The 15825-nt window shown below is 39.5% G+C and overlaps 1 protein-coding gene across 6 annotated transcripts in view; it reads left to right on the forward strand.

The window, feature by feature from the left end:
* Nucleotides 1–15825, forward strand: part of MRTFA (myocardin related transcription factor A) — a 77600-nt gene that overhangs the window by 46426 nt on the left and 15349 nt on the right. For 4 of the 6 annotated variants that reach the window (XM_026696725.2, XM_087934758.1, XM_087934756.1 and 1 more), the window contains 10 exons: nt 3842–4003; nt 4236–4411; nt 5004–5162; nt 6805–7058; nt 8519–8687; nt 9559–10674; nt 11119–11214; nt 11336–11500; nt 14521–14703; nt 14995–15055. In XM_026696725.2, coding sequence (XP_026552510.1) covers nt 3842–4003; nt 4236–4411; nt 5004–5162; nt 6805–7058; nt 8519–8687; nt 9559–10674; nt 11119–11214; nt 11336–11500; nt 14521–14703; nt 14995–15055 — 2541 coding nt within the window. The remainder of the gene's footprint in view (nt 1–3841; nt 4004–4235; nt 4412–5003; nt 5163–6804; nt 7059–8518; nt 8688–9558; nt 10675–11118; nt 11215–11335; nt 11501–14520; nt 14704–14994; nt 15056–15825) is intronic. The other 2 variants (XM_087934759.1, XM_087934757.1) reach the window with 1 other exon arrangement.

The raw sequence follows: 15825 nt of genomic DNA on the forward strand, positions 1-15825 counted from the left end.
CTGAAAATGCAACTGTGGAGACATTGCAAGGCAGTGAACTGGGCAGGAGACTGAAGGAGCTGGAGGATCACAGGTAGTGATTTCTTCACACCTGTCTGTTGAAGGATGTGATCCAGGAAAAGAGAAAACACTGGAAATGATAATTGAGCAGTGGTGCCAATTGGATTCCTTTGCAAAGTGGAAGATTACTCCCCCAAATATGTCTGAAAAGTGTCTTGTTAGTTTAATCTAGCAGGCTCTAATGAATTCTGTGTGGAAGGGAGAAGAGATATTGGAAGTAATATTATGTGAAGTCCTGGGAACCAGGCTGAAAGGGGTATTCAGAATGTGGAAGCAACATTGTAAATACAGGAAAAACCAAAGTCAAAAAATTTGAACAAAGGTTTCCATAGTTTCTTTACAAAAAATTAGAAGAAATAATCCTTCTGAATCCCTAATTCAGGGAGGCAAATATGATTTATTAGGACTTATTGAAACCTAGCAGGACAAAATTTATGAGTGAAATGCCAGAATTGAAACTTATCACTTACCCAAAAGGAATAGGGGAAACGAAAGTCATTACATGTAAAGTGCACATATGAGGAATTTGACCATGGAGTGAAAAACAGTTGAGTAAGTCAATAGCATTCGAATAAGGATGCAAGGGTTATTGTGTAGATTCCCAAGACAGGCAGAAGATCTTCATAATGCTCTTACTAATTTTTACAGAGCTACCAGGGTGGAGAGACATAATAATGGGAGTATTTCAATATCTGCTTTTAAAAAAACTTGGGAAAATCACAGTATCTCAAATTCCTCAATGATCTTGTTGACTTTTGTTTGCCAAGAAGAAGAGACAATTATGTTAACTAACAGGGAAATTGTTGATGAGAAGAAAAATGAAATGAGGTGGGGATGTGGTTACCATGAACTTCTCCACCTTAGTCAATCTCAAGATTTAGTCTCTTAATCTGGACTCCTTTTGGAAAGCTCTATGTTGCCAAAACCTTTCCCCTACTGCTCCTGCAGGTGCACATCCCATCACAGCCCAGCTGATTCTTAAACAGTTTTCTTGGAATTTAGAAAAGAATATATTGCTTGGCAGAATCCAGCATGGGTTTATCAAGAGCAGGTCATGCTGAAGCAACTTAATTTCCTATTTGATAGAATGACCAGTTTAGCTGACTGTGGAAATGAGGGGGACTTATGAGGGGGACTTATTGTACTGATGGTCAACAAAATATACAACAGAGTCATGAGATTTTGGCAAAGAAATATAGTACGTGGGCTGTAAAGTATTAATTGGTTAGTGAGTTGGTTGAACAACTTTATCCACCAAATATACATTGGTCCCTCTGCATCAAGCTGGAAAGAGATGTCAAGTGATATATGGCAGGTATCTGTCCTAGTCCCGATGCTATATTATTATAAAGGTATTAACAATATACTTGTAAATGACTTAGGTAAAAGGTTAGAATATATGGTTATCAATTTAGCAGACAACACAAAAACAGGGGAGACAACAAACACCTTAAGGGATAATATAAAGATTTAAGGAGGAGTTAATTAATCTGTAAGAAAAGCACAAAACAATTCAGCAAGGACTAATACAAATTCATACATTTTGACTGGGAAAAAAAAAATCAAAGACTAAGTATAGAATGTGGTGGGTCATATTTGCTTGATTAATCATAAGCTCTATGGGAGCCAATAGCAGTTGCAGAAAAAAAAAAGAGGAAAGCAAATGCAGTCCTAGGCTGCATCAGTCGAAGTATAGTGCCAGGAGGGTGATGTCATTGTTTCTTCCTTTTCTAGGTTGGTTAGACTGCATCTACCATATTACATGCAGTTCTGGTAACAGTATTTTAGGATGGACATTTAATAATGTGTGTAGAAAGAGCCTGGTGGTGCAGTGGCTAGAGTGCAGTATTGCTAGCAAACTTTGCCTGTAGCCTGGAGTTCGATCCTGACCAGCTCAAGGTTGATTCAGCCTTCCATCCTTCCGAGGTTGGGAAAATGAGGACACAGCTTGGTGGGGTAATATGCTGACAGTGCTATAAAGCGCTATGGAATGGTATATAAGTATAAGTGCTATTGTTAGTATTCAGAGTAGAACAACCAAGGAGATAAGGGGCCTGGAAGGAAAAACATGAGATATGGCTGGTGGCATTGGGATCTTTTAATACAGAGACGATTTCTGAGGAGACATGATGGTTGTTTTCAAGGACCTGAAGGTTTGTCAGTTAGGAGCAAGTGCAACATTTGTTAAAGTTATTCCGGAGAATAGGACAAGAAAAAAAATTACAAGGATGTAGATTTCAGTTTGATATTATGAAAAATTGTCTAAGCGCTATTCAACTGTGGGATAGATTTCCTGGGAAAGAAACAGACTTTTCTTTGGTGGTGGTGCTTAGAGGAGCTGGATCTGTCAAGGATGATATATATACATGTGGGTTTTGAATTGCAGGAAGTTGGATTAGGTAATCACCAGCATTCTTTGCAGCCTTTGTATTCTGTGATACTGTAAGTAACTATAAGAATTACAGGAAATTTCAGACTAATTGTCTTAATATCAGTTCCAAGTAGATTGACAGAAAAATAAATTAAAATTTAAATAATATGATTACCTGCATAGAAAATGAAATCTTACTGGGAGTGAATGGAATGCTTTAATTTAGAAAACATTGATCAAGGAAGCATATTAATTATATAAAACAATGTATGTTTTACCATAAAAATGTTTTCCTTTCTAATATTTGTTAAATCCTGGAATACCTAATAAATCAAAATGGTGGGATTTTCAGGATAAAAAAAGGAAGAGTTAAACTTTCGAATTTGTTTCCACAATTAGTGATAGCTCCAATTTTGATAGTATTAAATGGAGATTAATGAAATTAAAATAAGATTATCAGTGAAGGAGGAGGAAAAGGAGAAGGAATCATGGATAATTGTTTTGGCAATACCAGGGGATAGTAGAATAGAAGACAAAGAATTGAACATCGCAAACTATCAAGATCTGAAAATCGAAGATGAAAGATTTTGACATACTGAGCTGTAGTGGATATTGACACATTGGGTGCAATACTGCAATACCCAAAAATATTAGGAGCACTTAGAAAATTGACAAAATTTGTATCTTGTCAATTACAAAAGCCACATCTCTCGGATCAGCACCTATTCTATGTCAATTCATTATAACATCCTAGGTTCTTGGGAAGTACTCAATGTGTATTAAGGCAACACCATTTAAAGAACTGGAAGTTGTGATTTCATATGATTGTGGATGATGATGATGATGATGATGAATTAATATTGTATGCCACTCAATTCTCAACAACTCTGGGCGGCTAACAATCAAAGAAAGAAATTAAAATAAAATATGGCAAGATCGATGAAGTAGGGGGTCTTACTCTACCTCACTAAAAGATTTGGTTGATGAGTCAGGTTGTTACAGCTCTTTAACCACAGCAGAATGGTTTAGAGCTGGACCTTGTTCCAGAGGGCTGGCCTTGCTGCAGAGAAGGCACAGTTTAGGGGTCTTGATAGATGACATCAGGCTAAATTGATGATGACAATATTTTATATTCCCATGTACCAGTTGCTATTATTACAAATAGAATTGTGTGTGTCCTGCTTTAGGGCTTCTCACAAGATCCAGGTTAGGTACTGGAGTAACAGGTCTTTGGCACATGTCAGAAGTGATTATTCTTAAAAATAATTTAGATATCAGAGTATCAGTATAGTTAGGGCTGGTTTTTTTATGTACTGCTTGAGATTCTCCAAAACGAAACAACAGAATTTATTTCTATAATAGGTTTTATAGTTAAGAAATAACCATGTTTTTGTTGCTTCTGCTGAACAGAGACTTCTGCTGAACCTTCTCTTCAGGCCAAGCAGTTGAAGTTGAAGCGGGCTAGATTGGCTGATGATCTCAATGAGAAGATTTCCCAGAGACCGGGCCCCATGGAATTGGTAGAGAAAAACATTCTGCCTGTGGAATCAAGCTTGAAGGAAGCTCTCATTGGTAAGCCTGCTGATAAGGAGAGAGGATAAAACAGCAACTTCTTTTTTTAATCCCTTTTTAAAACTAAAGCAGAATATACTTGGTGAATTGGTGAAGCTAATAATATATATACAATGCACAATTGTCTAAAGCTCCTCTGCTTTTCACCATCTTGGAATTTTATAGTGGCCCAGAAATCCATGTTCCATATCCTCTGTTTTTAATTAATTAACTTTGTATCTGTTGTTTTTAGTAGGTCAAGTGAACTATCCTAAGATAGCAGATAATTCCTCCTTCGATGAGGACAGCAGTGATGCCCTGTCTCCAGAACAGCCGGCTAGCCATGAATCCCAGGCATCTGTGCCATCCCCAATGGAAGCTCAGATGAGTGATTTAGTTCCTACACCCACAGTGGCATCCCCTACTCAGGTGAGGACACCTTAGGTGTTGCTTCTTGTTGTAGGAGCTCAGGCAAGAAAGGTGTTTTCCTTGGAAGAAAAGGTTATTATGGGAATTTATGCTTATTTATGCAGTAAAACATTTGACCTTTTTTAGGTGACAAACATATATAATACTCCTTCTTCTGTTTTTCCCACAACAATAATCCTGTGAAGTGGGTTGGGCTGGGAGAGAGTGACTGGTCCAAAGTCACCCAGCTGGATTTTACATCTAAGGTGGAACTAGAGCTCCCAGTCTCCTGGTTTCTAGGCCAGCAAGTTCACCACTACATCAAAGTGGTTCTCAAACTGGATCTTGAAATAATATTAATAACATCCTTTATTGCTGTTTTGCTTTGTTGAAAAATAAATTCCTATTTTGACTATGGAAAGTTTAAACTCTCTTGCTATATATGATGGGCTTGATTCTGGAAATTGGCTTTGCTGACATCTGTATTTTGCAGTACACAAATATAGCTGTGCAGTTGTCTGCCTTTTTACAATACTGTAGAAGTCAGCTGCTAACTGCTTATTCTATCTTCTGAAAATTCATTTGGACATACTCATATTCATCTACTTTGCAGATTGTGTGCCAGTTAAAAATCAGCACAGACTGCACTGAGACAACTTACGTGTCCGAACAGCCTCCAACTCCCTTGCCACAGCCGCCACCTCCAGTGCCTCTGAATCTCACTAATGGAATTGCTCCTCCTGCCGCCAAACCTCTTCCAACTCTTATAAAGGTACCTTTTGTATTACGGCTAAGTACTACGATCAGCCAAGAAGTCTATGATGCCAAGGGTTTCCTTTTAATGATTAGGTGAGATACTCAGTAACTTGGTCTTGATCAGGATCATGAATCAACTTTTCAACGCCTTTCAATTCCTTATTTCAATTCCTTATTAAGTAAATAGTTAAGATAGTGATACATTAGGATCCTTTTTTGCTAGTACATTAGTATCATGTGGATCATTAAAAAATATAGTTTTGATACAGCATGGAAATTTTTTCACTTAAGTACCCAGTGGTTGATGACATATGTTTGTTTGTTTTGCTGTATCATTCTCTTTTTTCTGTCACTTTGGAATATGATGAAGTCTATGGAATAGTGACAGATAAATGCCCTGGATTTTATATATGTATAAAATAAACAGAAATTTAATGAATATAGAATTAGAATAGAATTCTTTATTGGCCAAGTGTGATTGGACGCACAAGGAATTTGTCTTGGTGCAAATGTTCTCAGTATACATCAAAGAAAAGATACATTTGTCAAGAGTCAAGAATCATAAGGTATAACACTTAATAATAGTCATAGGATACAATAGCAATCAAATCATACTAGGAAACAGTCAATATGAAACTGCATTAGACATTTTTATATATTTATATATATATATATTTATATAAGGAACGCAGTGGCCCAGTGGCTATGATGCCTAGTTTGTCAATCAGAAAGGTTGGCAGTTCGGCGGTTCAAATCCCTAGCACCATGTAACAGAGTGAGCTCCCGTTACTTGTCCTAGCTTCTGCCAACCTAGCAGTTTGAAAGCATATAAAAATGCAAGTAGAAAAATAGGGATAACTTTGGTGGGAAGGTAATAGCGTTCCGTGTGCCTTCGGCATTTAATCATGCCAGCCACATGACCATGGAGATGTCATTGGACAGCACTTGCTCTTCAGCTTTGTAACAGATGAGCACCGCCCCTAGAGCTGGAAACTACTAGCATGTATGTGCAAGGGGAATCTTTACACACACACAAACACAAACAGACACAGACAGACAGACAGACACACACACACACACATATACATATGTGTGTGTGTGTGTGTGTGTATTGCCTCCTACTCATACATGGCAACTCAATTGACAGGACATAAAACTAATAAAAAATTAAAATAATAAAATAATAACCCCATCCCCACCCTGGCAACAACACACATTCATGCTAGCCATTTAATGGGGTCCCCAGGCCCACTGGCAGGGCCTTCTCTAAAGAATGTTAGAGTGGGGGCCTGTCCAGTTTACGAAGGGATGATGTTCCAGTAATTGATCTAAGGATTTTTCATGCAGATTCACTGCATTGACGTAGGGAATATAATTGGTATTTATTAAGATTAGTATTATACTAGTCCAGGAGTCTCCAATCCTTGTGGACTTCATGTGCCAGAGGTTCACAAGTCTTCAAGCTGCCAAGTTTGGACTGGTTGAAAGCTAGCAGTGTTATATTTGTTTAATAGGTATACATTTATTAGGACATATCAGTAGAATGAAGAAATTGTATGGGAGATACTAAATCAGCCAGTAATTTCTCAAAATGTCTCTCTTTATATTTATCATGCCACCATCCTATCCTGAACCATCTATTTTTTGCTTTCAAATAGCAAAGCCAGCCAAAATCTTCATGTGAGAAGTCCCAGCGTAGCAAAAAATCCAAGGAGCCGAAACCAAAAATCAAGAAGCTGAAATATCACCAATATATTCCACCGGACCAAAAACAGGATAAAGGAGCTCCCCCCATGGATTCATCCTATGCCAAAATCCTGCAGCAGCAGCAGCTCTTTTTGCAGCTCCAGATCCTTAATCAACAACACCAACAGCACTACAACTATCAAACCATCCTCCCAGCTCCACCAAAGTAAGGGCTTCTTCTTCTTCTTCTTCTTCTTCTTCTTCTTCTTCTTCTTCTTCTTCTTCTTCTTCTTCTTCTTCTTCTTCTTCTTCTTCTTCTTCTTCTTCTTCTTCTTCTTCTTCTTCTTCTTCTTCTTCTTCTTCTTCTTCTTCTTCTTCTTCTTCTTCTTCTTCTTCTTCTTCTTCTTCTTCTTCTTCTTCTTCTTCTTCTTCTTCTTCTTCTCCTTCTCCTTCTCCTTCTCCTTCTCCTTCTCCTCCTCCTCCTCCTCCTCCTCCTCCTCCTCCTCCTCCTCCTTCTTCTTCTCCTCCTCCTCTTCCTCCTCCTCCTCCTCCTCCTCCTCCTCCTCCTCCTCCTCCTCCTCCTCCCTAATTCTAATTCTGAATTTTTATTTTTCAAAAACAGAACTGAAGCCTATTTCTCTACCTGTCTGTTCCCATCAAAGTATGGGATTTATAAAGTCAACTCATAATCCTCTCAATCATAGGAGCCATATTTCTTCACTTTTTAACATTCACTTGGTCTGGAGTGTAGCTTACAAATGTTAGAAGTGAAAATATGGATGTTCTTGTAACAGTCAAACTGTCTAAGATTTTAGTGAAAGGAGTTTATAAGTGTAATGGAAAGCTTTGACAATGTAATTTTAAGAGAGGTTTTCAAAGTGCTGCAATCAGCAATGCATATATTTAAATGGATATTTGCTTGTTTACTTGTTTCTCAGTAAACTCAAGAAACCTGTTTTTTGTAAGCTACCCCGCATCTGCAGACTTGGGGTTGCATATAACAGAATAACAATAGTCAGTTTAGTTTAGTGGTTAAGGTATCAGGCTAGAAACCATGAACCTGAATTCTAGTCCTGCCTTAGGCATGAAAGGTGGCTGGGTGACTTTGGGCCAGTCAGACATACTCCGTTTACCTCGAAGGGTTCTGTGGAAAATAGGAGGAGGAAGGAGTGTTATGTATGTTCGCCACCCTGACTGACTTATAAGTAATAATGGAGGGATAAAAATCGAATAAATAATCAGTATAGAGCGAAACTAAAAAGATGATGTTTAGTAGAAATTTCCTAGATGGCTGTGAAAAGCATCATGGTGAAAAGCACGATGGAATATAAAGTCCTTATAACAATCTGTTCATTTTACAATTTTTCTATATCTACTCCGTTTAAACATAAGTAATGAAGAAAATATCTAAAGTTTTAGTGATTTATCACAAAGTACAGCTGAAGGCAAATACCGAACCAGCATCAATTATCTGCATTGTGCTTTACCTAAGGGATTGGCACCTTGCCAATACATTTTATAAGCATTAGATTGTTAGATCACATCAAGGGGTCTCTCCCCCAGCCCCCCCCACTTCTGCCCAGCGAATATTCAGCCCCCTCTGGGAAGGGCAGAAGCAAAGCCTGGAGTTTCCCTTGCTGGTTTCTTGCAGCTGGCTTTTCAGTTCCCTCTTTCTTTCCCCTTCAGGCCTCTAGGAGAACAGAATGGCAGCAGCACACCAGCCGTGCGTAGTCTTTCCACTGCTGCCAGCAACACCTCTCCTCTTTCTTCTGGTTCCAATGGGCTCTTGCGACAAAATAGCAATTCTCCAGTAGGCAAACCTGGGGCTCTTCCTGCTAACCTTGATGACATGAAGGTAATCACCCATTTGTAAGCTGCTTTGAGAAGAAATATTAGATATAAAATGCAAGTAACATAAACATTATTGTGAATATGCAGCAAAGCAGATATTTAAAATGTAAGGGAATGTATTTCAGATCCCATCTTCTGATGCAGTAACTAATATAGCAGCTATAAAACAAGGATAATATATTAGAAAATAGATATTGTAAGCATATAATGCCTAATGTTCTCCTTAAGGTTGAGGCACTATAGCACTAGGATCTCCAGTTTATACATCTAGGAGTCATCTTGTATTTGTATTATTGTTGGATGGGTTGTCATTACTACTGCAATACCGGAAGCATCATTTAGGCTACAATTACTTGCATATAGCATTATTACTAGTTCTGGTAATTTTGGATCAGATTTAAGATAATATCATTCCTAAATTTCATGTTTACATCAGCTTTTTTTTACCTAAATATAGAATGCAATTAGTTGTTCACTCAATATTACAAATTATAGTACAGGATCTTTACTTCATTTCATTTAAATATTATGCTGTGCTTGCCTTTAAAATTTGTTAACCACACAAATAAAAATGTGGTGTAAGTTATTTATTGCATTGTTAGTGGATGGTGATACTATCACTGAAATGGATGAGTTTGATGCTGACCATACATTTTATTTATGGGTGGTGATGGGATTGTCCTTTGAAAGTGAAACTTTTGTGCTCATTGTTTTATGCCTTATAGTATGTGGCAGCCTTTCTGTAAAAAGAAATACTAGAATTGAAAGGATGTATCCATCAGGTTTAGCTTCCAATTGTGATTTGATGTAGCCCTAGTTACTAAGGGTGTCTTAGCCAATATGACTTCTGAGAGAATTCTAACTCTTTGATATAGGTGGCAGAGCTAAAGCAAGAGTTGAAGTTAAGGGCATTGCCTGTGTCGGGTACCAAGACAGATTTAATTGAGCGTCTCAAAGCTTATCAAGAGCAGAATGGGGTAACCAGCCGAGTCCTTGCTGCTCCGAAGCCTAACACGGCAATTCTCCCGAAGACTACTGAAGTGGTAGTAGCTTTCCCAGCTGCTCGGCTGAGTACAGGTCCTGCACTGGTCAGTGCGGGCCTTAATTCCACAGAGGTTGTTGTAGCCACTGTCAGGGGCAACGGTGTCATGAAGTTTGGGAGCACAGGTTCAACTCCTCCTGTGTCACCCACTCCCTCTGAACGTTCTCTGACAAGTGCTGGAGATGAGAATTCAACCAGTGGCGACACCTTTGGGGAGATGGTGACTTCTCCCCTGACTCAGCTTACTCTACAAGCATCCCCAGTCCAATTTTTGGTAAAAGAGGAGAGTTCCAAAGAAAACACTTGTAGTAGCATGAATGCAGTGTCAAGGGTGGAGTCTAGCATAATCAGTAGCAACAACAACAAAGACATGGAGGTCCAGGATAAAGACCAGATGCTGCAGGAGAAAGATAAGCAGATTGAGGAGCTCACCCGGATGTTAAAACAGAAACAGCAGTTGGTGGAGATGCTAAAGCTGCAGCTGGAGAAAGAAAAGAGATTTCAACAACCTCTGTCAGCTACAGTTGTTGGAGAAGAAGACAGAGCTACCGTCTGTGAGCCCTCCATTTTTGGTACCTCCGTCAAGAATGAAAAGGGTTTTGTGAGTTGCCAATCTGTGGAGCAGCTGAACTGCCAAATTAACCAACTAAGACCCACGCAGACCACCAGCCAAATGGAGACATCGGATACAAATTTAGTGCCAAAGAAAGCAGTAATGGTGAAGCAGGAGGTGCTAGCTGCTGAAACTGAGCCACCAAGTCAGACCTCATGTTTTTTCCTTGGACAGCAAGGTGGAGGCTTCAGTGATTTCATCAAGGGAGCTTCCCCACCTACCCTCATCACAGATTCCACAGGCACTCACATTGTTCTCACTGTGACCAATCAGAATGCTGAAAGGCGGAGCCTCTCACCTCAGGAGAAAGTGGGAAGCAGTTCATTTTCATTGAAAGTAAGTAAGTGTGCAAACTCTTTTGCATTCTCTCCCTCTCCTCTCCAGCCCTCCCCCCCCCCACACACACAGAGGCGCAAATGAGTTGAAGAAACTAATGTAAAGGTAATTTTGGAGCAACAGGGGTTGGTTTAATAGTTTAACACATAAAACTTTTTGAACAAAATTTCATGATTCTTGCTGAAAGCAGTTTACCAGAATGAAATCATACTGTTGGGGTAGCGACCATAAATTGTCTGCTCTTGTTAAACTAGATCTGCTCCTCTCTGTACTTTTTCTAGATAATTCATTGGTTTTGCAAGCCCAATTTTGTTTTCCCTGTGCAGTAAATCCTCTCTGTTGCACTACTACTTTAACTTTTGCCCAAGCATCTGAAACAAGTAACTATGAAATTTGGCTTTTAGCATAACTCTGAAGCATTCAAACCGGTATAATTTTTTCCAGAGAATGTCATCTCCATCTGCAATATCACCCAACAAGCCACTTTTACAGAACTCTCCATCATCTCCTGAACCATCACCAAAGGAGTCCACCCAGAAGGTAGCTAACCACCTGTATCCCTAAACGTAGTCCTGATTTGCATATTGAAGGTTATTCTTTTTTAAAATCAATGGACCAATCAAAATCTGATCTTTAATTCTTTTTCTTATCTCTTATATAGTGTCAGAATTCAGGTCTGCAAATGGTCACTGGACAGCTGCCACAAACAATCTTATCTTTTTCTGCACCTCCCAACTTGCAGCCCTTTTTCTTGAATGGCTTCCACAAAGCACCGCCGAATGCCAGAGTTCCTGATAAAACTGGCCAGTCCAGTGAGACAAAAAAGGTATTCTCAGCAGGTACCAATATTGTAAGATGAGCCTCTTGTTCAGTATCTACATGAAAACACTGGATGAGGTCATATAACTAGTTCGGGGATCCTGCATCACTAGTACACTAATGGTAACTATATGTTTAACCCCAGTTTCTCCAAGTGAGGCTACTAGATCTAGTCCTGATGCCTGAGTGTCTGTGGCTGCTTGGACCACCTAGATCTTAGGATGTCCCAAAGGTGCTTTTATAAAAGGCAACTGTTTTTCCTTGAAGACGTTTCTCTTCTCATCCAAGAAGCTTCTTCGGTTCTGAACCGAAGAAGCTTCTTGGATGGGAAGTGAAACGGCTTCAGTAAAAAACAAAGTCCAGTTGCCTCTTGAAAAAGCACTTTTGGGACAACCATGACCTTGATGACTGAGACTCTCCATAGACATTTAGATCATAGGATCTTCTATCTTTGCTTTTGATGGAGTTACACTTCCCCATTCAAGAGGATCTTTTTGGAGTCACACTTCCAGATTGAAGAGCAGGTGTCAGGTGACCAAGAAGGTCTTTGCACAGTTCTATCTGGTGATGCCAGCCGGGCCTCTTTCTGGATCAAGGAGCCCTTCACTCATGCCTAACCACCTCTTACTGTAATGCTCCTCAACTATAGGTGGCTCAGGAGGGCTAAAGATCATGCTGTTTTCTCATGTCTTAGTTTGGGTTGAATGGACTTCCTTGCTGGATATGTTTGGCATGTTTTGTGTATGTTTTCCATGACATATGGGCAGATGCTCCGTCTTGCTTATTGTTCCTATTGCATTTTTAACTTGTTTTTTGGGGGAGAGGGGTTGCTTACCTTGTAAGTTGCCCAGAATCAGTGGAGAGTGGGAGAGAGAGCCAAAGTCAAATAAGTGTGTGGGTGGCTGGGTGCATAAATAATAGTGTGGTCCAAGACTGAATAGAGACTATAGGTCAGTTTTAAAAAAACAGGTGTAGTATTTCATACTGAAATGAAATTTAGTTGTTTCTGTTAAGCATCATTAAGCTACGTGATGCCTTTCTAAGAAAAAAGCTTACCTTTCCTGATTGAAATTCCATCTGGATTAGTGGAAAGTATATAACAGAATATCTGTATTTTGTATTTATATATTCTTAAATATTTCTAGAGGAAGCTTGCACTTTCAGCCATGCCTGATTTTCCTTTTCACCCATTTTCTCAGTTTTCAGACGTTCCCTTTGTGAAGTCAACCATTATTTTGTTGGAATTGCTATGTACTATATGTTATTGGTGTTTTGAATGTTCAATTGTTTCCAATTGGTTCAGTTATACCTATTTCTCAAAAGCCTAAGCATCACTTAAGATTAGGCCTAGTATTGCTCCCCATCTCAATTAGTTCCAAAACCAGCTATTCCAGTTTACAGTTACTCATTGAATAAAAGAATGTTATCAATGGTTCGAACACAAAATTTCGAGTCAGTGTGTGGATTGAAACTGAGATCAGCTGAAATCTTCCATAAATACATCGCTTAACTTTTCAGGTTGCTTTTTAATATCCCTCTTACTTTTCAGATCTCTCTTGAGCATTTTGGTTAGGGGATATTAACTTCCCTTTATGACCTGATACTTTTACACATCAAATGATTTCCCTTATTAGTCGTGTCAAGCTAATTTGATTCAATGATCTTTTTTAAAAGTGCAAGGCAACACATCCTCCGGTTCTCCTATCCCTATAGGGTTGTAACCAGTAATAACTGTCTCCCTGATTTACCCTAGTTCACCAATTATAGTTATGCCTCTATCTGTGCAGGTAGTTCTTGAGTTATGACCCTTTGTTCAGCAACCATTTGAAGTTATGACTGTGCTGACTGAAGCAACTTACAACTAGTTCTCCAGGTTCTGGCTGTTGCTATGCTCCCAGGCTCATGTGATTAAAATTTGGGCACTTGGCAACCATCTGGTATTTACAACCAGTTGTAATGCCCTGCAGCCACAGGATCACCATTTGTATCCTTTCCTGCCAGCAGGGAAGGTTGCAAGTAACTCAGGCAAGTCTCCCCTCAGCCTAGCCTTCCTTTGCTTGGACACATGATGCCCTTCTTCTGCCCTTCGCTTTCACACCCCCATACACCCCCATACACCCCCCCCATCCTTCAGCCTTCCTGAGCTTGCACCGCATTGCTACACCCCTTCCCCCAACTTGCACATGACCTAAGCTGGGCCACCCAAGGCCTCCCCCCCACCTTTGCAGCACCCTGCACTTTTTTCCTGGGACTTCCTCCACTTCCTGCTTAAAGACCTGCAGACACGGAATTACAACAACCTGGACTGCCTGGATTACAGTTGTTATACTATGTGGTTATGATTGCAGATCGCATTGCTTAGCAATGCAGTTCCTGGCCCAATTGCAGTTGTAATCCAAGAACTACCTGTACCATGTTTAAGGCGTTCATTTACCCACTTCGGCCTACAGACTTTTAGCTTTCAGATACAAATATGGGTATATGGCAGTATTCTTTTGATTCCTTTGGTGCATTCTTCACTTGACCTTCTTCAATAGGCATTGCGTCAAGGCTTGCTTTCTTGAAGGTGGGTGGATTCAGTTGTGCCATTAGGAATATAATCTACTTGACAAATAGGGTTTAATCTTATATATTTCTGATGAGTGGTGTATGTTGGAAAACAAATAGATGTTACTACTATGATCCCTCATGGTGTGGACATAAGAGTCCTATTAAGAGTTTTCTTAGAAATTCTACCTCGCCCTTTAATAGGAAGTTTATCATATAAATTTTATTTAGTTAAGAGAAAAAAATATTTTAATATGCAAGAGAATACAGAGCTTTCTGGGATAAAGAAAACCATCATGAATTGGATGAGGCGTAGATTGCATTATTTAAATGATAGTTTCGAGAGCAGCGAGTGATCCATCTTGTCCAGAAGAGGAAAAAAGTAAAAACTGGAGCAGCCAGACTACATCATCAAAGACTTTGTTGAAGGCTTTGTACTTGGTTTCAAAGAATTACAGCCGCCTTGTTTTTCCTTCACAGCTGCTCTCGCAGCCAAGCTCTCCAGCTCCTCCGTCTCCACCTCATATGGACCTTGAGCAGCAGAAACCGAGCCCCTCCTTCTTTGGCACTTTGCCACCACTGCTTCTCCCTGCCACCTCAGTGATGATGAAAGAACCACCAGGCTATGAGGAGGCTGTGAAACAGCAACCAAAGCCCTCTGAGGTGAGAATAACTGCTTGGCTGGGACAAATTAGGAAAGTCCTTGGTGTGGTGGATATATCCTTTCTGCAAAGTATCCTACAATTTTTGGAATTCATATATTGGATTGATCCACTTTGCACCATTGAAGGTTACTAGTCTTCATAGCAGAAAAGATGTGGGTAAAACACTTGGTTGTATAACCTATTCTATAACATATTATTTGGCTGCTGGGTGATGATTGTAATGTATAAATTGCTGCATTGTTACTGAATGTACTGCGTTAACAAACTTATTCCCTTCTTTCTTTTTTAGGAGAATGGCTGCTCAAGTCAGCAAATGGATGATTTGTTTGATATTTTAATTGAACATGGAGGTATGAAGAGAGAAACTTCTGGTCTGTCATTCTGATGGCTTCTATGGCTTCTACTGCATTTAGCCTAATCGTTTAAAAAAGTGTGCCTATTATTAGCTTTATGTATCAATTCACAGAGGAAGGCGGTTTTTCCTTATAGCACCAGGGGAAAGGCCATAAATAACTCTTAAAGTCCCTTTGTGTGCCCCCACCCAAGAATTCCATTCCTGCCGCGTTATGCTGGAGGAAGAAGTGTGCTGGGGCAGAACGAAGCAGACTGCAAGTATTCCAGTTCTTATGACATTTAGGCTTCCCACACAATATTAGTGCTAATGGAAGAAAAAGGCCTGCAGGGAAGAAAGATTGTAAGGTAATATAACACAATGTATGGAGTCTGCAGAAGCGGTTAAGATAATACCGGGTCACATTTTGAGCTTTGGTTTCTAAATCATGTGTGGGGACTGGGAGAAATAGATACCTGATGATTAGAGGCAATTAATAGAAGCTTAAGTTTTCCCAAAAAGATGGAAAGCTGAACTTTTGAAGTAAGTCACAGTACCTTGAACAAGTGTAAAAGGATGAAAGAGTGAGTGAGTAGAATGAGGAAACGGTTGTTGGATACATGAGAGAAAGCCTCTCTCGTCACTGGTATGAAATCAGCACTGTCTTCTGAAGGCAATAAGGATGTGTGTAATTCCTGAAGTGCTGCAATAGTAGTAAGGAGTTTATGGCTATATCATTAGTGTTAGAGTGTGCGTAATACCTTATTTACATGTCTTTTTTTCCAACAG

The sequence above is a fragment of the Pseudonaja textilis genome, chromosome 5 (genome assembly GCF_049901715.1).
Source record: "Pseudonaja textilis isolate UNSWEBS1 chromosome 5, rPseTex1.2, whole genome shotgun sequence".
In the NCBI taxonomy this organism is placed as follows: domain Eukaryota; kingdom Metazoa; phylum Chordata; class Lepidosauria; order Squamata; family Elapidae; genus Pseudonaja; species Pseudonaja textilis.